Below are 18841 nucleotides of genomic sequence, written 5' to 3' on the forward strand. Positions count from 1 at the left end.
TGCAACACACTTTTCCTCCAATTTTCTTTTTAATAGACAGATTTTAGTTTCCATTTTTGTTCAAAAGTATCTTTTGACAGTAGACGTTGCTGACCCCTGCTTTGTATCAGTCACAACGTTCTCAGGCTGTGTTATGCGGCCAAGATGCTGCGATAGTGTTGTGAGGAACTTCTTTAAGTGGAACATTTGCTGGTGGGGAGGTGAGCCCTGGCATTAAAATGGCAAAACAGCTACAAAATAAAAGGTAACAGCTGCTAGCTTGTTTTCTTCGTACTGCTAGCGAGCAGATTAAGGTTAGGGTAACTTGCTATTTTCAGCCTGTAGCTTGCTAGCTTAGTCGACTGAAAGACTTGGTCAATGTTAGGCTCATAGAGTTCTGCAGGAACGAGTTCTAAAACCCACAAATATTAGCACATCTAGTTCCCTCGTCTAAAGTCAAATGTTTTTTTTTAACCTTTTTTTCATTATTTGCCAGAAACAATGTCTGTGGTAACACAAGGTGAGCAGATTTTCATTTTCATTTTTGTTCTATGACATAAAATGTCATGAATTCCTAAGGTTTTATGTGCCTTTAAGAAGGTGGTTGCTAACAAGTGAATAAATGAGACCACAGAGGTTGTCATGTACATTACACATCATCACCCTGAACACTAGTCATTTATGGGGGTGACGCTTGAGTCATGCGACCATGGTGTAGTCCATTTATAGCTTAAGGTTAGCCTTTTACTTCTGGTGATTGCATTTACCCTTCAAAAATCATAGAAGTGTCAGTATCATAAATGCCCAAAGTCCCATGGGCTTTTTGTGAAGGGAACCAGAGCGACGTTAACTTCCGGGTTGGCCTACAAAAATACATCATCCCTGCGGCAGTCTATTCGAACAGCCTACTTCCTGTGAGTCAGACTGAGCATTGGTGTACGCTGCTCTACAGCACTATTTTGTTCATTTGAACTTAACAATTACTCGCTGACATGAAATTAAAAAATGAACAAGCAGGTCCCCTGAGCCCCACACTTTGATTCAGCACCATTAACGGGGCCTTGTCAGACATGAGTGTTACCACAGAGCCTGGCTGGATTCGACAGTGATAGCCTCAGTCTGCTCCTATGTTATTTTAAAGCCTGTTAATGTGCAGCTTTATGTTCATATCTAAAATGACTAAGTGTGATTTGTCTGATTCCTCTCACACCTTAAACTCACTCACACGAATTTCAAAGGAGGTTAGGATAATCTGTGCACATGAAAGATTAATCAGAAATTGATTAAAACAGAGTAGTTCTGAACCCCAAACTTGATGCAGCGGCTCAGAGAGACCCATAATCAGGCCTGAGAGTGTCTTTCTCGGCCTGTCCAGATAATGGCCGCCTGTCACATGATTCTCCACAGCGGTATTGATATTATCGCTCAGTGTACCATTTGTGTGGTCTTCCTGCCAACACTAACAACACCTCTCCCTCACAGGGACTGAAGTGGATTAGATTAATGCTGACCCTTCTGTGGAGGACTACTGAAAATGAATACATGCAACCCTCCATTCAAAAACACTTTAAACAGTTCACACAATGGTTCAAGAAATCCACCAAACTAAGCCATCGCTACTCTCTAAACATATCCATTTTGAGCCTGTAGTGCGCAAAAGGTCTAATTCTAATATAAATTAATGTGTAAATCACTATAATAATGAGTATATAGTGAGTATATCTGACAAAATGCAAGAACAGCATCTGGTATTAATGGAAGCCCTGCTTGTAGTTTATCTGCTGGTTAGGAACAGATAGGAAAACTGTGAATTTCTCAGCACATTAATATTCCATACTGCGTGTTACTGGAGTGCACCAACACTCCCTTTGAAGCATATCATGTAAACAACATGTTCCATTCACTAGAGTCCAAATAAGACCACTTCGGAAAATTCAGACTGGAGATGTTGCCAGTATGCAGAATAGTAATGCATGCAGAGCCCTTCTGTGGTTCCTGTCTGTCGCAACTTTAAACAGCCTGGAGATTGCGACAGTTTTGTTAGTGGCGGGTACTAATTGCTACTTTATTTGGGACGTGTAATAGAACATATGGAGCTCATGTGAATAGGGAAAGTGGGGAAATTATGTAAAAATGACGAAATATATGTGTTTATCTTAACAGAAGACAAGAAGACACAAAGCGTGTGATGCAAAACTGCAGATTTCAAGTAAAGCTGCAACAATTAGTAGAATCGAATGAAATTGGTTTCGGTCATATTTGAAGCAAAAATGTCAAACATTTGCTGCTCCCGGCTTCTTAAATGTGAGGATTTGCTGCTTTTTTTGTTATTTATGTAAATGTAGAGTCTTTGGGTTTTTGACTGTTGGTTGGACAAAAGAATGAATTTAAAGATGTTGCTTTGGGCTCTGGGAAATTTTGCACAGTTTTTTGACATTGTGAAGCCTCGACAATTCATTGATTAATTGTGACAATAATCAGCAAATTAACCGATAATGAAAATAATTGATAGTTGCAGCCGTAATTTCAACGACACATTAAAAAGGTAAACACAGTACATCAGAGCTGCAATGATTAGTTAATTAATTGATTAGCTGATCAAAATAAAATTAGTTGCCAACTATTTTGATTATCGTTTTCAAGACTGATAGATTAATTGCTAATGAAAATAATCACTAGTTGCCCGAATTTCAAATAAAACATTAAAAAGCTAAGCTCAGTATATAAACTATATGCATACCACATTAAAAGACAAGAGGTAACACAAACACCATGATGAATGTGACCCACTCGCCATTTGAATAATATCTGGATATAATTTGCTGGCTGACACATTCATTAACTACCTTAAAGTGTAAGTGTTGATAAAGCAAATGCTTTGAAATTGAATGGTTATGAGGAGAGATAAGACAGGCTGCTTTTATCAATTGGCCCCTGAAGTAACCCCATCATATCTGATGGTTTTCACCTACAGTGACCTTTTCTTAATCTTAAGAGGAAAAACATGCTTCATGTCGTTTATTTCTCTAATGACTGAAAGGTCATATCTGTCACCAAAAACAACCATTTACGCTGACAGTGTAATTCGAGCACAAACGCTTATTATGTTTACGGCGAACCTGATGATCTGAGGCACTCAATAAGCTGTGCCATTTTAAAAGCTATCAGCCTGGTTGATTGGAGAGATTTAAGCAACTATTTAAGGGCAGCAGCTAATTAGCACTAAATCTGATCCATTAACTGGAGCTAATCTGTAAATTACCTGTCCAAAGTGATCCATGTTTGAAAACTGTTCGACTACTGGTTGGAACTTTGGTCCGCTTTAGATAATGTCACAATTTAAAATCAGCAGGGAAAAATTTGAAATCTTACTATGCAGGCCTTCTAATATGCAATTCATTCAGTCATAGAAAATCCATATGTAATTATGGTAAAAGCAAAGGCTGTGATTACTTTTGCCCAGATTAGTAATGTATTCTATGTCACTCTCTCCTGCGTTTGCATCTGGCAATAAAGTAGAAATGCAAAAAGGGCTACAGGACACGATATACGTGGAGGTCACTCATGAACAAAAATGGATTCAGCTGCAGTTTCTATCTCAACTGCTGTTTTAATTCCAGCTGCAAATGGCTCCTGGATGCTTTTCGTAAAATCAAATGTTAATCTTTTCTGCATTAAATGTGTTTCCTTATCGAGACACACTCGCCTGTGCATTATCTGCACTGGGATGATAGTGGTTTCCTACAATGCTTCCATCAGCTGTAAACAAGAACAGTTCACAGTAGATCAGACAGGCACAATGCATATGTTGCAATGACCGACCACCGTCATTGTGTCCGCAGTCGCCACCGATAACGTGATCTTAAATGATGCAGTCAGTTGATTGAGCTGTAACAGAGCCCGATGAAGCCTGTTAGAAAGGACATAACCAAGACGGAGTGAGCTGTCTGTCAGCTTTACCCTCCATCAAAAAGGACATTTGGTGCCTGTTACTGAGTAGCACCTGAGCAAAAGCGAACCTCCCTTGACTCAGAGGTGGTACTGAGCGCAGTCCTCCCCTGTGATTTGCCACAGTGGGGGAGGCAGGGGGGAAGGTAGGGGGTGGACAATCCACAGGACTGACAATAAATATCCCAGCTGGGGGAAACTCTTAGCAGTGTTTTTTTTTCTCTCTGCTGTGCAGGAAAAAAAGGAGAGAGGAAAGTGGCAATACATCAGCTTCAGAAAGTGGGTCAGAAATACTGTACTGTCTCCAGGTGAAACAGGAAATTACACGTTCAACCGGTGTCACTTACGAGACTGTACATGTGATTTGCCTCAAATGAACTTTGGGATTGTTTTTTTTTCTCTGTCAAATTCCGGGGCTTGTAAGCATTCTTCAACACACAGAGAAATAAAACCGATCAACCAACAGTATTTTAAAGGGGTAGTCGGGATTATTTAAGGTGAGGTTGTCAGTGTATTAGCTACAGTAGATGGCGGTTGGCCCACCCTCAGTTTGAGGAAGCAGAGAAGAGCACCAACACAGACGTTACACAATGTACTGCTGTGGACAAAAGGTATTTAAAAGCCACTTAAAAAAGGTCCACCTAAAAAAAAAAAAAATCATTATCTCTGTAAGTGTATGCTATATTTACATTATTTTGATAAAGACTGTTTTACCCAGAGCACACAGGTTTGCTCATAGTTTGGTTTGGTCTGAAATAATACAGTAACTGTGCTGTATTTGATGCTGTTTTGAGCTATTTGGTGAATAAGTAAAGACAAAAAGACAAGAGCAGCTGTTTTTGGTGAATGTCTTTTTGTTTGTGCCTCATTAAATAATGTTTCATATAATGTGCCACTAGAGCTGCTTGGATAATAGTTACATAAAAAGAGAAAAATACCTGTTTTGTACCTTATTTATTATTAATGTTTAATCTATTAATCAGTTGTTAATGTATTTAACTATCAGTTAAGGAAAACGCACAAAATGTGCAACCCAACTCCAAACCAACCAGACTCCTTTAGCAAAAGTAATGTTTAGTAATTTTCAGAGAACCCAGGAGTTTCTGGTCTAATCCTTGATCTGTTAGTTTGTCTGCGATAATTAAAATTTACCAAAATCACACAATAACACAAACAAACTAGCCGATTGAGGCAGTGGTGGACCAGCAATGCCCATGTTCACTGAGGTTAAATTTCTGATTTTGGCTGTGGGGTTTGGTTGGTTTGGCTAAAATATTAGCAGTTTCCCACCAGAAAAAGCTGTCCGATGGCAAAGTAAAGCGGTGAAAATATTTTAAATATAGTGTACACTGAAACTAAGATATATATATATATATTTTAATTTGGCTAAAATACCTTCTGTTGCTGTGTCTGTCCACAACAGTAAATTACTTAGCTGCTCCTTTCTGCTTCTCCAAACTGGGGTAATGTCAACCACCATCCACTGTACAAAATACACTGACTACAGATAACTACCTCATACAGTTTCCCTTTAAAAGAGTCTCTTTAGTGACAAACAAACAGCAACAATGAGACAACAACAACAAGTACATTTAATCCTAATACTGATCAAGGCAACTCAAGAGACTGCTAACAGACTGATAAATGTTTTAATTAATGGGAATACAGCTGGAACACAAGCTTGATTATGATTTATGCTGCATATTTTCGCAATAACCACGAGTATGGATTTCCTTTAAAATGTTGAAGAAACAAAAAGGTGGGAATGAATAAGACTAGTTACCACATGCTCTTGAAATATTACTTACAAGGACTGTCTGTGCGAGATACACGCATTCATCTCACATCCACACCGAGCCCACTGAATAATGTGGTCGGAAATGTGTTGCTCTTTTAGATGTTCAATAAAACGTTATCACGCTGAGAATCCTGTCTTTTTAAATGTAACATAACCTCCATCAGAAACGCTTTACTTGAAATGCTGTTAAATTCACATTCAGCCTGCCTGAACATGCCCTTCGTAATGGTTACATAACAGAATTGGTCCAAACAACCTCTATTATTTCAGCTTAATGTTTTACCTCTGTTGCCATATGGTTTAGTACTGGTAGAGTTGCTGCACTTTTCTCCCATTTGCTTGGCAAAAAAAAAAAAATCCCCAATAGCAAGTTGCCTTGCTGCTTCTGGCTGAAAAACATGAGTTTGGGATGGCCATGAAAATGCTCTCTCATGAAGCAGTTTACCCTCAATTTACTCTCTTCACACAGTGTCTACACTTTAATAAATGATTCTCCTTTTCTCTGCACTGGCACTGGTCTAAGCACACACTCAGGTGAGTCCACCCTGAGCAAATAAATCTATTCAGAAGGACTCAGTAAATAAATACAGAGTTATGTTTTCCATTAAAATGACAACTGCCAGGATGATGATTATCCTTACTCCCAGGCCTTACATATTTTTCAAGTTACTCCACAAATCATACCGCAATTGTTACCATGTAACACGACAAAATACATTTATCAATATTCGAGGCCGATACATGCGGTTATACTTATTATCTTCATGTTATTAATACAAGTTATTAACTGTAATTAGAGTGCTGAAAGTGCTGTTGAAAACGGCTTCCCAATGTTGAACTAGATTCCAGAGGTACGGATGCTGAATCTGTATCTTCTGTTAATTAAAAACTAGCACCCTAATTACTTCTGTAATTAGAAAACACTGCATTTTCAAAAGGGGAGGAAAAAAAAGAGTGTTTTTTCATGAACATTAATGACATTAATCAGTGGGGTTGGTTGAAGTCATGTAAAAAAAACAAAGGAAATAACAACGAGAGAAACACAAACAAACAAACAAAACAAACAAAATCACTGGCCAAAGATACAGTCTAAAAATAATTCAGGGGACCTACTGCCACCACTTAATGAAATTCATTGGTGCAAGATAAAAATTCCAATTTACTGATTTAGATAAACCTTTTCAGTTGCAAACATAATTTTGAAGAGTTGTTTCTAATTGCAGCACCCTAATAATGTGTGTAATTTAAATGTAAGTTTCTGGACTAAAGTCAAGTTGTAGAAACTTAATTAAATTGGCTTGATAACTTGGTTGAGTTCAGGATTTCAAGTCCCCTCCCCCGCTCATGAAACATGATTCAGATAGTCAAGACTGCTTGTTTTGTGCAGTTTCATGTTAATTAGAGTTCAAATTAATACTCAATGTTGAGCTGAATGGATGATCTAGAAGGAGTTGATGTTTATAATTATTAAATTGAACGATATGTTGATGGAGACTGGCAGGCAGCGACTGAACTCAAACTCCAGAGTGTGTATTTTCAGAGCAGTATCCTTTTTTTTTCAGGATAACAAGCTCAGCTTTACACTGACAGTTATCAACAGCTGATCAACTTACCGTGGAGGACTCATCGTCACTTGTTATTGTCAAATTATAATGTTGTGCTTGTCTTGCACTCCTGCAGTGTTCCTGCAGCCTGCCTGAGCTTTCTCAACTCTGAGGAGGAGGAGGAGCTGCAGAGAAACAACTCACTTCAACAAAAAATAGGATTTCATCCCACTTAATATACTGTTTTTACATAATGGTCCTTTAAGTAGGCAGTAATTAAAAATACCTTTGATTGAGGAAAAGCTAATTCCCCTGAATCAAAGTCGTTCTTTTGGTTGAATTCAATTTCACTAGAAGTTGTCATATTTTTTTGTGGAGCCAAAACATTTGTTTTTAGAGTGTGTGACATCAAAAAGGCATATCAGAAAGCTAGATTTCATTTCACTACACAAGAAAAAAAGATAGCGGTAGTGTTCTTCAAGTTCCAAGCTGGTCAAACAAACAAGCCAGAACAACTAATTTATACTTTTTTTCTTTTTTTTTTACAGAATCCATCAGTAACAGCACTAACAGTAGCATCAATAACCATACAGGCAGAGTCACTGAGATACCGGGGTATTGATGTGAAGATGCTAAAGAAGCATCAACCAGCAAGAACATGAGCAATAACAGAAAATGTATATCCAATATGAAAGGAAAAGAAATGGTCTGTAAATCATCAAATATACTGTAGCAGGATTTTTTTCATCAAAAGGTAGAAGTAATTTGTGGGTGAGGAGCAAGAAAGAAAGAGAAAAAAGCACTGCAAGTGCTGGATTTCTCCGCTCAGTGCATAATGAATCTGAAAATGACAATTTATTAGGCAATAGATCAGGCTCAGCAGCAATGAAGTGAATACCTACACCAGCAAATATGGGGACAAAGCATTAACTAGTGAAGGACAGCGGTGAAATAAAAGAATGAGGAGCAGACCTGTGAGCAGAAGGTCTCCAGTTTGACTGCACAGTATGTCTGGGAAAATCTGGGTTGGGAAAGCAAATGAGAAACACTTTCCTCCCTCATCTACCGCTGAGGTGTCCTTGAACCAGGAACAACCCCCCAGCTGCTCCAGTGGAGCTGCACAGTGGCCAAATAGAGGCAAAGCATGACTGGGTGAGGCGGGCAGCTCCCTGGTGTGAACATGCGAATCTATACATATGTGAAGCAGGTTGTATCTGAGAGGGAGCAGCAGCATCAGATGGGTGTCGATATGCTCTGAATGTACACAGAAGCATTCACATGTATTCAGTGATTTATATATAAATTACCTTCTGCATGAAAATATACAATGCACACAAAAACATTTATCGCTGTATGTAAGTGTGATGCAAACAAACATTTGTCTGTGTGGTGGTGGGGCTTCTTGAGATCCCCCTGCTGCAGCTCGATTTACAAATGTTTTTGTTCCAAAAGGGAATAACAGTAGCCACTCCAAGGGCTCTTTTATTTTCAGTCAAACGGATATGATTTAATGGGATCACAGTTGGAGGAACTCAATTAAATCGTGGGCAGGATTTCCATCCTATAAATATATGTGGACCCAACTCAGACTAAGTACCATCATGAAATTGAATACAATTTAATTGAGGAAGTCCAACTCTAATTTGTATCAGACACAGCAATAATAGATGATTTATATAACTCAAATTCATTTTTATCAAACACAGCTAAAGTAAAATGCATTACATTAACTAAGTGAAACTTATGTAATTAATTGGAAATAACATATAAAATTCTTTAAATTCTCTTTAGTTCTTTCCAAGACACACATCAGAAAAAACCTGGCTGAGGAGTTTTTTTTTTTTGTTTGTTTGTTTTTTTTCATTGAAAATGCTCAGGTTCAGCATGGTCAAAAACATATATATTTCTTTATGGTTTCACATATCAAATATCAAAAAACAGACTGAGCAGGAAATGAAAGCAACAAAAGCTCAACAAAACAACCCCCTAAATGCCCATGAGTCTGTCTAAAATGCTGCAGCAACAAATACGTCCTATAGCTACTTCCGAGCTGAATTTTCTGCACAGCCACAAACAGAATCCAGCAGAATAAGACTTTCTGGCACCTACATGCTCACCTACTTCCAAGGCGCACTGCGTTACATTTACGCAATTAAAACAAGGGTGGACATGAAACAGCTGCCCGGAGGTCAACCTCAACCCGGCTGAGCTGTACATTATCCCCTACATAGCAAACTTGTTTGCTAATGCTAGTGCTAAATGCCACACTATTAACTTAATAATAAATAAATAATAAACAAGCATCATCATGAGCTGTTTGACATTTGTGCTCTCCATGTATTACAATTAATGATTGCAAACTGCTCAAATATAATTTTGCGTGACCACATTAAATCATAATTTTCAAATTTACACTCATAATTGGCTGAAATGGAAGGAAACATTTGATGATCTCTAAAAATGTATTTGTGAACTGAGCCAGCTGCCCCACATAAATATGCAGTGAAGTTCACACAATGCAAGTCTGTATATAAACATAACATCCATACATGTTTTTGAGGAAAACTGACAGATATATTTTATATATTTGTGGATTTTAATTTTTTTTATTTAAAACAAGAAATGCTTGTGTGCGCATCAGAAATATACTTGTGACCCCTCTTTTTTAATAAGTAGATTTTTCACATTGATATACAATGAAAAATATTTTTGAGTGCATTGAAAAATATTCTTGTAGAGAGAGTCATTTAAATCACAAAATACATTTGTGAATCCCTCTGTATGCATTCATTAATCGAGAGCTATCTCATTCCATGAAGAGCAAGCATGTTCAGCAAACCTCTCCTGGAGAAATAAAGGTTTAAAAAAAATGCCCAGAAAGCTTTGCTGCAAGCAGTGTATGTTAATGCTTCCCGGGCTCTTGGGGGAGATAAAAGGGCGATCCAAACATTGTTTATTGGGAACTGTGTGCAACATAAATCATGTAGCAAGAAAATGGAGGCAATAACTCACCTTTCGCTTTGCTTTTTGTCCCAGCCACTGATAGCATGAGGGGGTAAAGCAAGGAAACAGCAGGTTAGATTGGTAGTATGACGGAGTAACATTGATAGCATGATGATTATTCACTCTGCACACAGTGACAGGGAGTGCAAGATTAAATGTTGTGAATGTGGAAGTGTGAGTAGTATAGTCAGGATTTATCTCTACCAAATCCTGTCATGACATGTCAAATGTTACAAGACACAACAAAACATGAATTCAGTTTAATAAAATAAACCCCATAACAAAATTAGTCATTAATTCTTTAAGACAGATATCAGTAACTGGAGCTCCACAGAACAGAATTATAATTATTTACACACAACTTGCAAAAGACACAACACAACCATTCTGCACATTCTTTCACACTTTTTCTCCGATGGACACTCTTTACTCTGTGATAAAACTGAACCATAAATGGATGAACATAAAGAGTCATAATGGTTATAGACAGAGAAATTTCGAGTTCACATGGTGAATTAATAATAATAATGCTAAATTTTATTTGTAAAGTACTTTTCTAGACCCCAAAAAACATCAGAGCGATCCAGGGGCAGGGGGCCGTGCAAGAGAAGACTCTGCACACGTAGTTTTCGGGTTAGAGCGGTGTTGATGGAGAATGTGTAGCCTTCAAAAGCATAGAGAGCAGGAGGGCGTGTACGTCTGAAGGCGTTCACAGAGGGAATGAGGCAAAAATCCATGAGCAGCTTTATGCGTTAACGTGAGGATTTTGCAGTTAATACAAGCGTGAACGAGATGCCAGTGTAATATTAACAGAACTGGAGTTATAAGTTGATGTGAAGAGGTGTGTGTGAGAATACGGGCAGCACAGTTTTAAACATGTTGAGGTTTATTAGTGATGAATGATGGGAGACAATAAAGCAGAGCGTTACAGCAATCTGATCTAGACCGAACAAATGTGTGTACCAATTTTCCAGCAGCAGGTGGTGGCAGGAACGATTTTAGTTTTAAAATATTATGGAAAAAAAGTTGTGGTGATGTTATTAATGTGTGACACAAATGAGAGCTGGCTGTCAAACACGACACTAAGGTGAAATGTTTGCTATATTTATAGTAGGAACACCTCCAAAACTGAGGCTGAGGCATTCTTTACACTTTTTAATGTATTTTTTTTTTGGAGTCATGCTCATCAGTTATGATAACACGTACACACTGTGAAACTTTAGGACAGGGGCACTGCAACGCTTTACTGCAGCATCTATTGGAACAATTTAACACCAGCCACAAACAGGTTCAACAAGTGATATTTAAGCCACTGATGTCACAGATGATGGATAGAATAAGTGTCTTTTGGGGGGACAATTTGGAGCTTAACTTAACCTATGCCTGACTATGCATAAAACCACCCAGGGGAAAAATTTGTTTCTCTTTTCTTCATCTTATGAGAAATAAATGAGACTCTTATTTTGAGCTTACTGGAGTCTCATCTGTTTCTCCTAAACGAAAAGCGGGAGATATTTTGCTGAACTCACAGGTGTCTGAGATGTTTCTCCTTGATGAGTGTCTGGAGCAACAAGACTTTAATTTGACCACTGAGACAAATTTAAGATCACATCTAAGACAAATGAGCTTTCTTTTAGATCTCGCTGTCATCTCAAGAGATGATTATTTAAGACAAACTTAAAATCAGTGCAGTGAGACAAAAAAAAAAACATTTTAAGATCTTTAATTGAGCTCAAATTGGTTTTCGGGCTGAGATGAGACAAAGGCTTTTTCTCAGGAGCAGAATTTAAGAAGTATGAGAAAATGGTCAAACTCTCTTATTGGTCTTAAATTGAGTTCATTTATGTTTCAGAGACGCAGGCTAGACAAAGACGAGATCTTATTTTGAACACTTCCTTTCATCTGGGCAATGACCTTCTACTCTCTCACTTTAACTGGTTAAGTAATATAAACTTGTAATGTTGGCAGGTTATTTAAATAAAATCACGATGATACACTTTTTCTCATATTTATAGATGATCAAAGGGCCGGACTGAGGTCATTTAAGGGCCGGATTCAGTCCACAGGCCGCCTATTGAACAGGGCTGTCCTACAGTGATGCTGATAAGTGAACTTTTACCATCAGGCATTACAGAGAGGACAGAATATGTCTCTGTCCTTCCTTGTGTAAGATGTCTCATGGGTAATTATGTTAAATATGCTTCCTTTTTGGATAAAGAATATCTATTATCACCACACATATACATATACCTAAAGGATCATGGGATATAGCAAATAATCCAAACAATTAAGTGCTGTAAATCGTGACAAAATTTGTAAACCTTTCTTCTTGTGGCCTAATCTGTCTGGGAAGAATTCTGCTCAATAATTTTCAACTTTCACCTCCTGCGCAAATTACATGCTGCTCAGGGTAACACGGCAGATTGGTAAACAATTTCCTTTCATCATCAGTGTAGAGACGGCCACTTTGTTTGTCTCCCACGGTTACATAAAGGAAGGTGCTGAGCCGTCTTTTAGGTGGAGACAGTTAGGTGTAATGAGGACAGAACGTTGTTACCAAAGGCTTCAGAGCAGAAGAGATTAACAGCAGATCTGCTGGTGAATCTCATATTTCTGAAAAGGACTCACTGCATAAACTGCTAAATAAGCAGTGAACGTGAATCAGAAGTAAAACTGTGTGGCCAACAAATGACAAAGCAGCACACAACACAGAGAAGATTAAGATCCAGACACGTTACAACCCTCAAAACTAATTTACCACACTGTCTGTGGTGGTAAAAAACATTGTTGAGATTTAAAGAAGAATTAAAGCTTGTAAAACCTTTCACCTGTGTCCCCAGAGGGAACATTAGTATTGCTTGTTGTTGTTGTTTTTTTTGTTTTTTTTGTTTTTTTAAGGAACTGGAGTTTCACAGGAACACAGCATTGCAGAATCTCCCAAAGTGTTTAAGTGAATCGTGATGTTTTCAAATGTAAAAGAAGCCTTCATACTGCTCGTCTGGTGTAATCCAAGTCTCCTAAAGCCCCAACATGTCAGGTTGACTTCAAAAATGTCATTTACACCAAGTTTTTAGCCTGAATCTTTACTGCAGATCCTGAGCTTGGAGTTCATGTGCATGTGCACATCACTGGGAGATTCTGCAGCGCTGTTTTCCTAAACCTGACCTTCAATCAGCATGACAGTGAATAGATAATGACTGAATTTTTATTTTTGGGTGATATGTAGGTTGCTATCAAATGTTACTGATATGAACTAATCTTATAGCTAGTCCATCAGGATTTTAAAATGTTGTTCTTTTGAAAGCTGTTAATTTCACGTAAGGTTAACTTCAACATTACATTACTTTCGTCATTGGAGTATACCTGAAAAAGTATTAAAAAGGAAAGTAACTTGTAGTTTGAGTAATTTATTAATTTTTTTTTTTTGCTTCATTGTTCCTACCGTAGCAGGTTTACGTAAATTAGTCAACTATAACTGACCCCACAATTAAATGTTAAAATAATTGAATCACATTTAGAATATTACGCAGCAATCAGTCCACATGAGCACTTTCTGTCTTGATCTCTCTCTTTCTCTCTGCTGTGACTGTGAATCTGCATCACACTTGTCTCATTAAAACAAGTGGAAAAAGACGCCTCTTACTGTAAAAAAAAAAACGGCTGTCTGTCATATTGGGACCATACACTTTGGTTATGATTTGATCTTCAAGTGCTTAAAAAAAAGAGATTGTGACGTGTTCGTCTCTCTGTCTTTGTACACACACAAACAAAACAAACCATAGAAACGCTGCAGACTTCATGACAAGCCTCTCGAGGACTGTATTCACAACGGACAACATTTCGCCCCACCCGTTACACATTCACAGCACACATCAGCACAACAGAAAATCCTGCATGAGGAACCACAGGACCCTGAAGGTAACTCACTGCTGGTCTTCCTGTAAGATCTTGCCCGTTACAGTCCGCTTGTAAGGCAGGAGGTTAGATTAATTCACGGCTCACATCTGATTTCTCTGGGAAAGTTGATGAGATTTTGCTTGTCGGGTCTACAGTTAAGGTGGTTCTGAAATTAAGTTCTAACAAATTTTTCATACTCATGTTTTTGCACTTCCATAAGTTGTACTTTCTGCTTGCATTATTTACTTTATTTCATCAAATTTTTATGTGCCTTGCTTTTCAGTAATAAAAAGAGATTTGGGCATTTGATAAATGTTTTCATCCAATCTGTAAATCACAAAGACACCCGTCAGAAAAAGTGTACCGACATTTTGCCAGTGGTGGATTCAGGCTGTCTGAGCGGCAGGGACGAAAAAGTAAAAAAGTGCACCAGTGCGCTGAAAACTGTGATGCACATTATCATATTTTGTCCACTTAAGGGACACCCTAGTGGGCACTTTATCATGTTGTCTCCACTGGACGGCCACTCCAGAGGGCACCCCATCACATTGGAAAGGTGCTGTACGGCGTTGTACCACATTTTGTCCACAGGAAAGGACCTGTAGAGGCCACTTTGTGTCGAGGACATTGGGCCTCTCTAGAGGGGATATATCACGTTTTATCTACCACAGAGGCATGAGGGGACTTCTGCTGCTTTTTTTCGAATCTGGGGGCAGCAGGCAGGCAATCACCCCACTTCCCCCCTCTTGAGTCAACCTGTGCATTTAGCTATTTCCTTCCTGCATTTCTTTTGTTCCCCCTGAATGAAGCTTCTGACAGAACTGCAGGTGATGCAGGACTGGAGGTTTTCCTTAAAAAACTCTGACCGAATCTGCACTGACTGGGGGTCACACAGTGTGTTGTTTCTCATGGATGCAGAGGTTGACTGACAAGAGCACTTCTGAGGTCCTCAAGAAATCAGCTCCCCTCGTAGTATTTACCTCTCTTCCACCTCTGGTCTGCAAATGCATCGTGTGCTGACACACCCTGTCTATTATGGGGAAACATCTAGCGGCTAACAGGCCGCCGTTCCCCTCCAGCTGGAGGTGCCGGTGTCATTGTTCACACTGTGCACACCTCATTTGTTTCCGCTGTTGTCATGGATAATTTTTGGCTTCTTACCATCTTTCAAAGTTGAATCTGTATTCGACATGCTCATCAATGCTGCATTCATGTGTTTCCCCGCCGCTGATATTTGAGAACTGCTGGGCATCCATCATAACAATAATGACATGTTTGCAGAGAAGGCTATTTGAGAGGCATAGCTGTATGTCTGTGTTTATGTGTTTACGTGTTTTCAGTATTAGGTAAGCTGAAGCTAAAAGAAGTCCTGCAATCTGCATTTTTTTAACCAGAGTCCACGACTCCAATTTTACACATTTCTTAACATTTCTTTTACCAGGCCAGTCCAAATATTCAATAGAAATAGTGATCATTTTGCTCATTACAACACCCATGGCTGAGGGTGAAATGAATCCTTGTGGAAAAAAAGCACTTAAAAATAGGTCAGTGTTAATCTGAAGTCTGCAGAAAGGACAAAATGTTTATCTATAAAAATAGGTCATTTCTTGGTGATCCTTGAACAAGCTCTTATCTGATGAGGAAACTGGGAAGACCAAACAAGTAACGTATGCCATTCTTCTATCTAATGGAAAATTCATTGTTTTTGACACTCATTAATCTTTCTGTATGCTCCCAAGCCGGCGCCTCTTCCTATTTTCTCCTTACGTGGAAGTTATTAATCTCTGACTCCCTCTAAATTTAATAGTGTTGACAAAGTCAGACACCATGATAAGATTCTCCTTGCTGTGAACTGGAAATGTTTGCGAGCACAAGGCGAGCATATCAATATATTCTATCTGAAAAGTATAACGCTTTGACATTCCTAAGAGGACTTTCACTGAAAATCAATAGCAAGACACACAACAACAACAACAACATCAACAACAACAACAACAACACACTTCTCTGGAAGAATGTCAATGTGTTTAACGCACGGCTGAATGCATGAGTATACTTATTAAATCCAAACACCAACCTGTTTTTCTGCAATACAGTAAGTTACAGCTATTTAATAAAACAAAAAAATCTATGTTTTTCGTTTATTAAAAAACAACTTTCTCAAAAACATAATCAAAAGAGAGAGAAGCTTCAGAGTATTACCTGGAGTTTTGCAATTTGCTGATAACATTTAAGGATCTCATATATCTTATTAATTGAAGTCACTAATGGATTTTCAGCAATATGTAATATATTTACTGTACAGAATCATAAAATAACTATGATATGTCATCAGGCATTAAGAAAAAATGCTAAATTGAAATACTGGCTTCTCCGACCAACACTACAGCCAGGATGTTCTCCTTTGTTATTGTTTGCCCATTTCACAATATTTAAGGCGGAATGTTGAAATCATTAATAATCTTTTAGAGGGAGCAGAGGTTCGTAACAGTGAAGTTGAGAAAAACATTAATGGAGTCTGGCGGGTAGTGAGACAGGCAGTCACTGAACTTTTCAGAGCAGTGGGGTTTTGTTTTCAGGATTGACAGATCATTGAGATTTTTAAACAGCTGATCAGGTTAGGCTCTTGCACTGGTGTAGCTGCTGTCCTTGCAGCCTGCTGACAACCTGTCTGAACTTCCAGTCAGGCAAGGAGGGGGCGGGGAGAAACAACTCACTTCAACCATAGATCGTACTTTAAATAGGGATTCAACCTGTTTAATGCACCATCTATGGTTCCAACTTGCTATTTGGACTGCAGTACTCTTTTCTTTAATGCAAGGGTCTTACATAATGCTGCTTTAACCTGAAACGACTTTGCACACACACACTTTTTTTTTTCAAATCATAATCAGCAACATTATACTATATAAGTGACTCTGAGGCAGTGTGAAAATAAAATCAGGGACATTCATTCAGTTATAATAGCTTGGACAAGCAGCATCCAGAGAGCAGTTGCTAATTACCACTGTTCATCACGGAAAACCTCCTACAGATTTCTGTAGGTATAGGGTTCTTTTTTTTTTTTAGAATAATATGTGCTAAATGCTAAATAAATCCTCATTAGATGTTCCACAATGAAACATAAAGGAGGATAAAACAATGTTTAAGAGTAGCTTACGAGTGCAAAGTCAAGTTATAGTTATTATTTTGGTCTATTTCAGTTGTTTTTTTGTAAAGCAATGCACCTGTACCTACCAAAGTTTTCATCCCCTCCACTAAAGTTTAGAACATTAAGCCCAAAAACATTGTCATTTTGCTGTAGTTTTGACAACATTGTGTTAATTTGTTTCCTGGAAAATAGTTCATCATTACTGATTAAGTTGGCATGAATAATATATTTTTTTTAAACAATACAGCCTCACTGTCTCATCACTGAGGTTTAAAACTGCACTTGTCATTATGACCTGAGTAGGAAAAACATAATGTTGGTTCAGAAAATAACTCTTGAAATAACAAGAGTTTGCTTTCAGGATAAAATCACTATGAAAATGAGAGAGATGCAGCTATTCACATCGCAAACCTTGCCTCAAATAAGATCAATTAGTGACCCGCAAATGACGGCAATGCAAAACATTTAGAAACCCAAATATGAACAAAACAAAGCACAACTGCACAACCTGAGTGAAGACAGGGAGAGCACCTTGAGAGGACAAAAATGGACCAAACCATTTGCAGGATAAACAGGGATCCCACATGAGACGGATGAGTGCAATATGTACCAGAACAAAACAATAAAATGGATAATAGCGTATCAATGACAATGAGATAAGAAAGCAATAAGAAAAAGAGGAACACAACGAGGCAGAAAGATGGGACTTTAGCCAGTTTGGCCACCAGAGGTATAAATCTGTTGCCTGCTTGTTAGCTGCATTTGCATTGTGCAACAGAATGAAGTCAATTCATTTATCTGTCAGACTTATTTCTGAAGTGGCGATGTAACGAAGCAATAGTGGCCGGTCCCCGTGGTGATTAGTTTAACCGACCGCGGAGAGGTTTGTTCTCTAACACAGTGAGAGCTGGCCTCTGTCCCTCGGCTGGCCATCATGGGGGTCACTGCTCTCCCTCTGCCAGTGTCACACAACAAACTCTCCTGGGACAACGCGGCTGTAAGTAACCCTTTGACAGTGAAGCACTTCATCATATTCAGCTCACACACACACACACAGACATACACTCACAAGTGGAATCACAAGGCAGTTTTAATGGCTGCTCTGGGCAGCTGTGCATGTTGGTGGCTCTTAAACAGCTGCAGCATCAGGTAACTGAGAATTTGGGCTTCAAAAGGCAGAAATGTTTGAGATAAAAATCCATTATTTGCTCTCTCTCTCTAGATGGAGAAAGTTTTATACCTTAATCTAATGTCTTAGGGCTGCATAACAATTATTTTTTTATTATCAGTTAATCTGTCAATTATAATTCTTGTCATTGTTTAGCCTTAAAACACTGCACATCACAATTTACCAAAAAATTCAAAATGCTTGCTTTGACTTAATGATCAGTGGATTATAATAAGTGTTTATTAAATTTCATTTGATCGACTAATTAATTATTTAATCATTGCAGTATTAGTGTTATGCTTCACTGCTTATACAACCATTAACCAGTGTTAATCTCTCTGACTGATAATTTT

General features: G+C 38.3%; 1 protein-coding gene across 3 annotated transcripts in view; it reads right to left on the bottom strand.

Annotated features, from left to right (window-relative positions):
• Positions 1 to 18841, bottom strand: part of LOC146328383 (cell adhesion molecule 2-like) — a 226221-nt gene that overhangs the window by 59359 nt on the left and 148021 nt on the right. For 2 of the 3 annotated variants that reach the window (XM_084717391.1, XM_084717390.1), the window contains exon 2: positions 10282 to 10308. The exons of the other annotated variant lie outside the window; for it this stretch is intronic. In XM_084717391.1, the coding sequence (XP_084573517.1) occupies positions 10282 to 10308 (27 nt within the window). The remainder of the gene's footprint in view (positions 1 to 10281; positions 10309 to 18841) is intronic. 3 annotated transcript variants of the gene reach the window in all.

Source organism: Lutjanus erythropterus, chromosome 4 (genome assembly GCF_056507025.1).
Source record: "Lutjanus erythropterus isolate fLutEry1 chromosome 4, fLutEry1.hap2, whole genome shotgun sequence".
Classification (NCBI taxonomy): Eukaryota; Metazoa; Chordata; class Actinopteri; order Lutjaniformes; family Lutjanidae; genus Lutjanus; species Lutjanus erythropterus.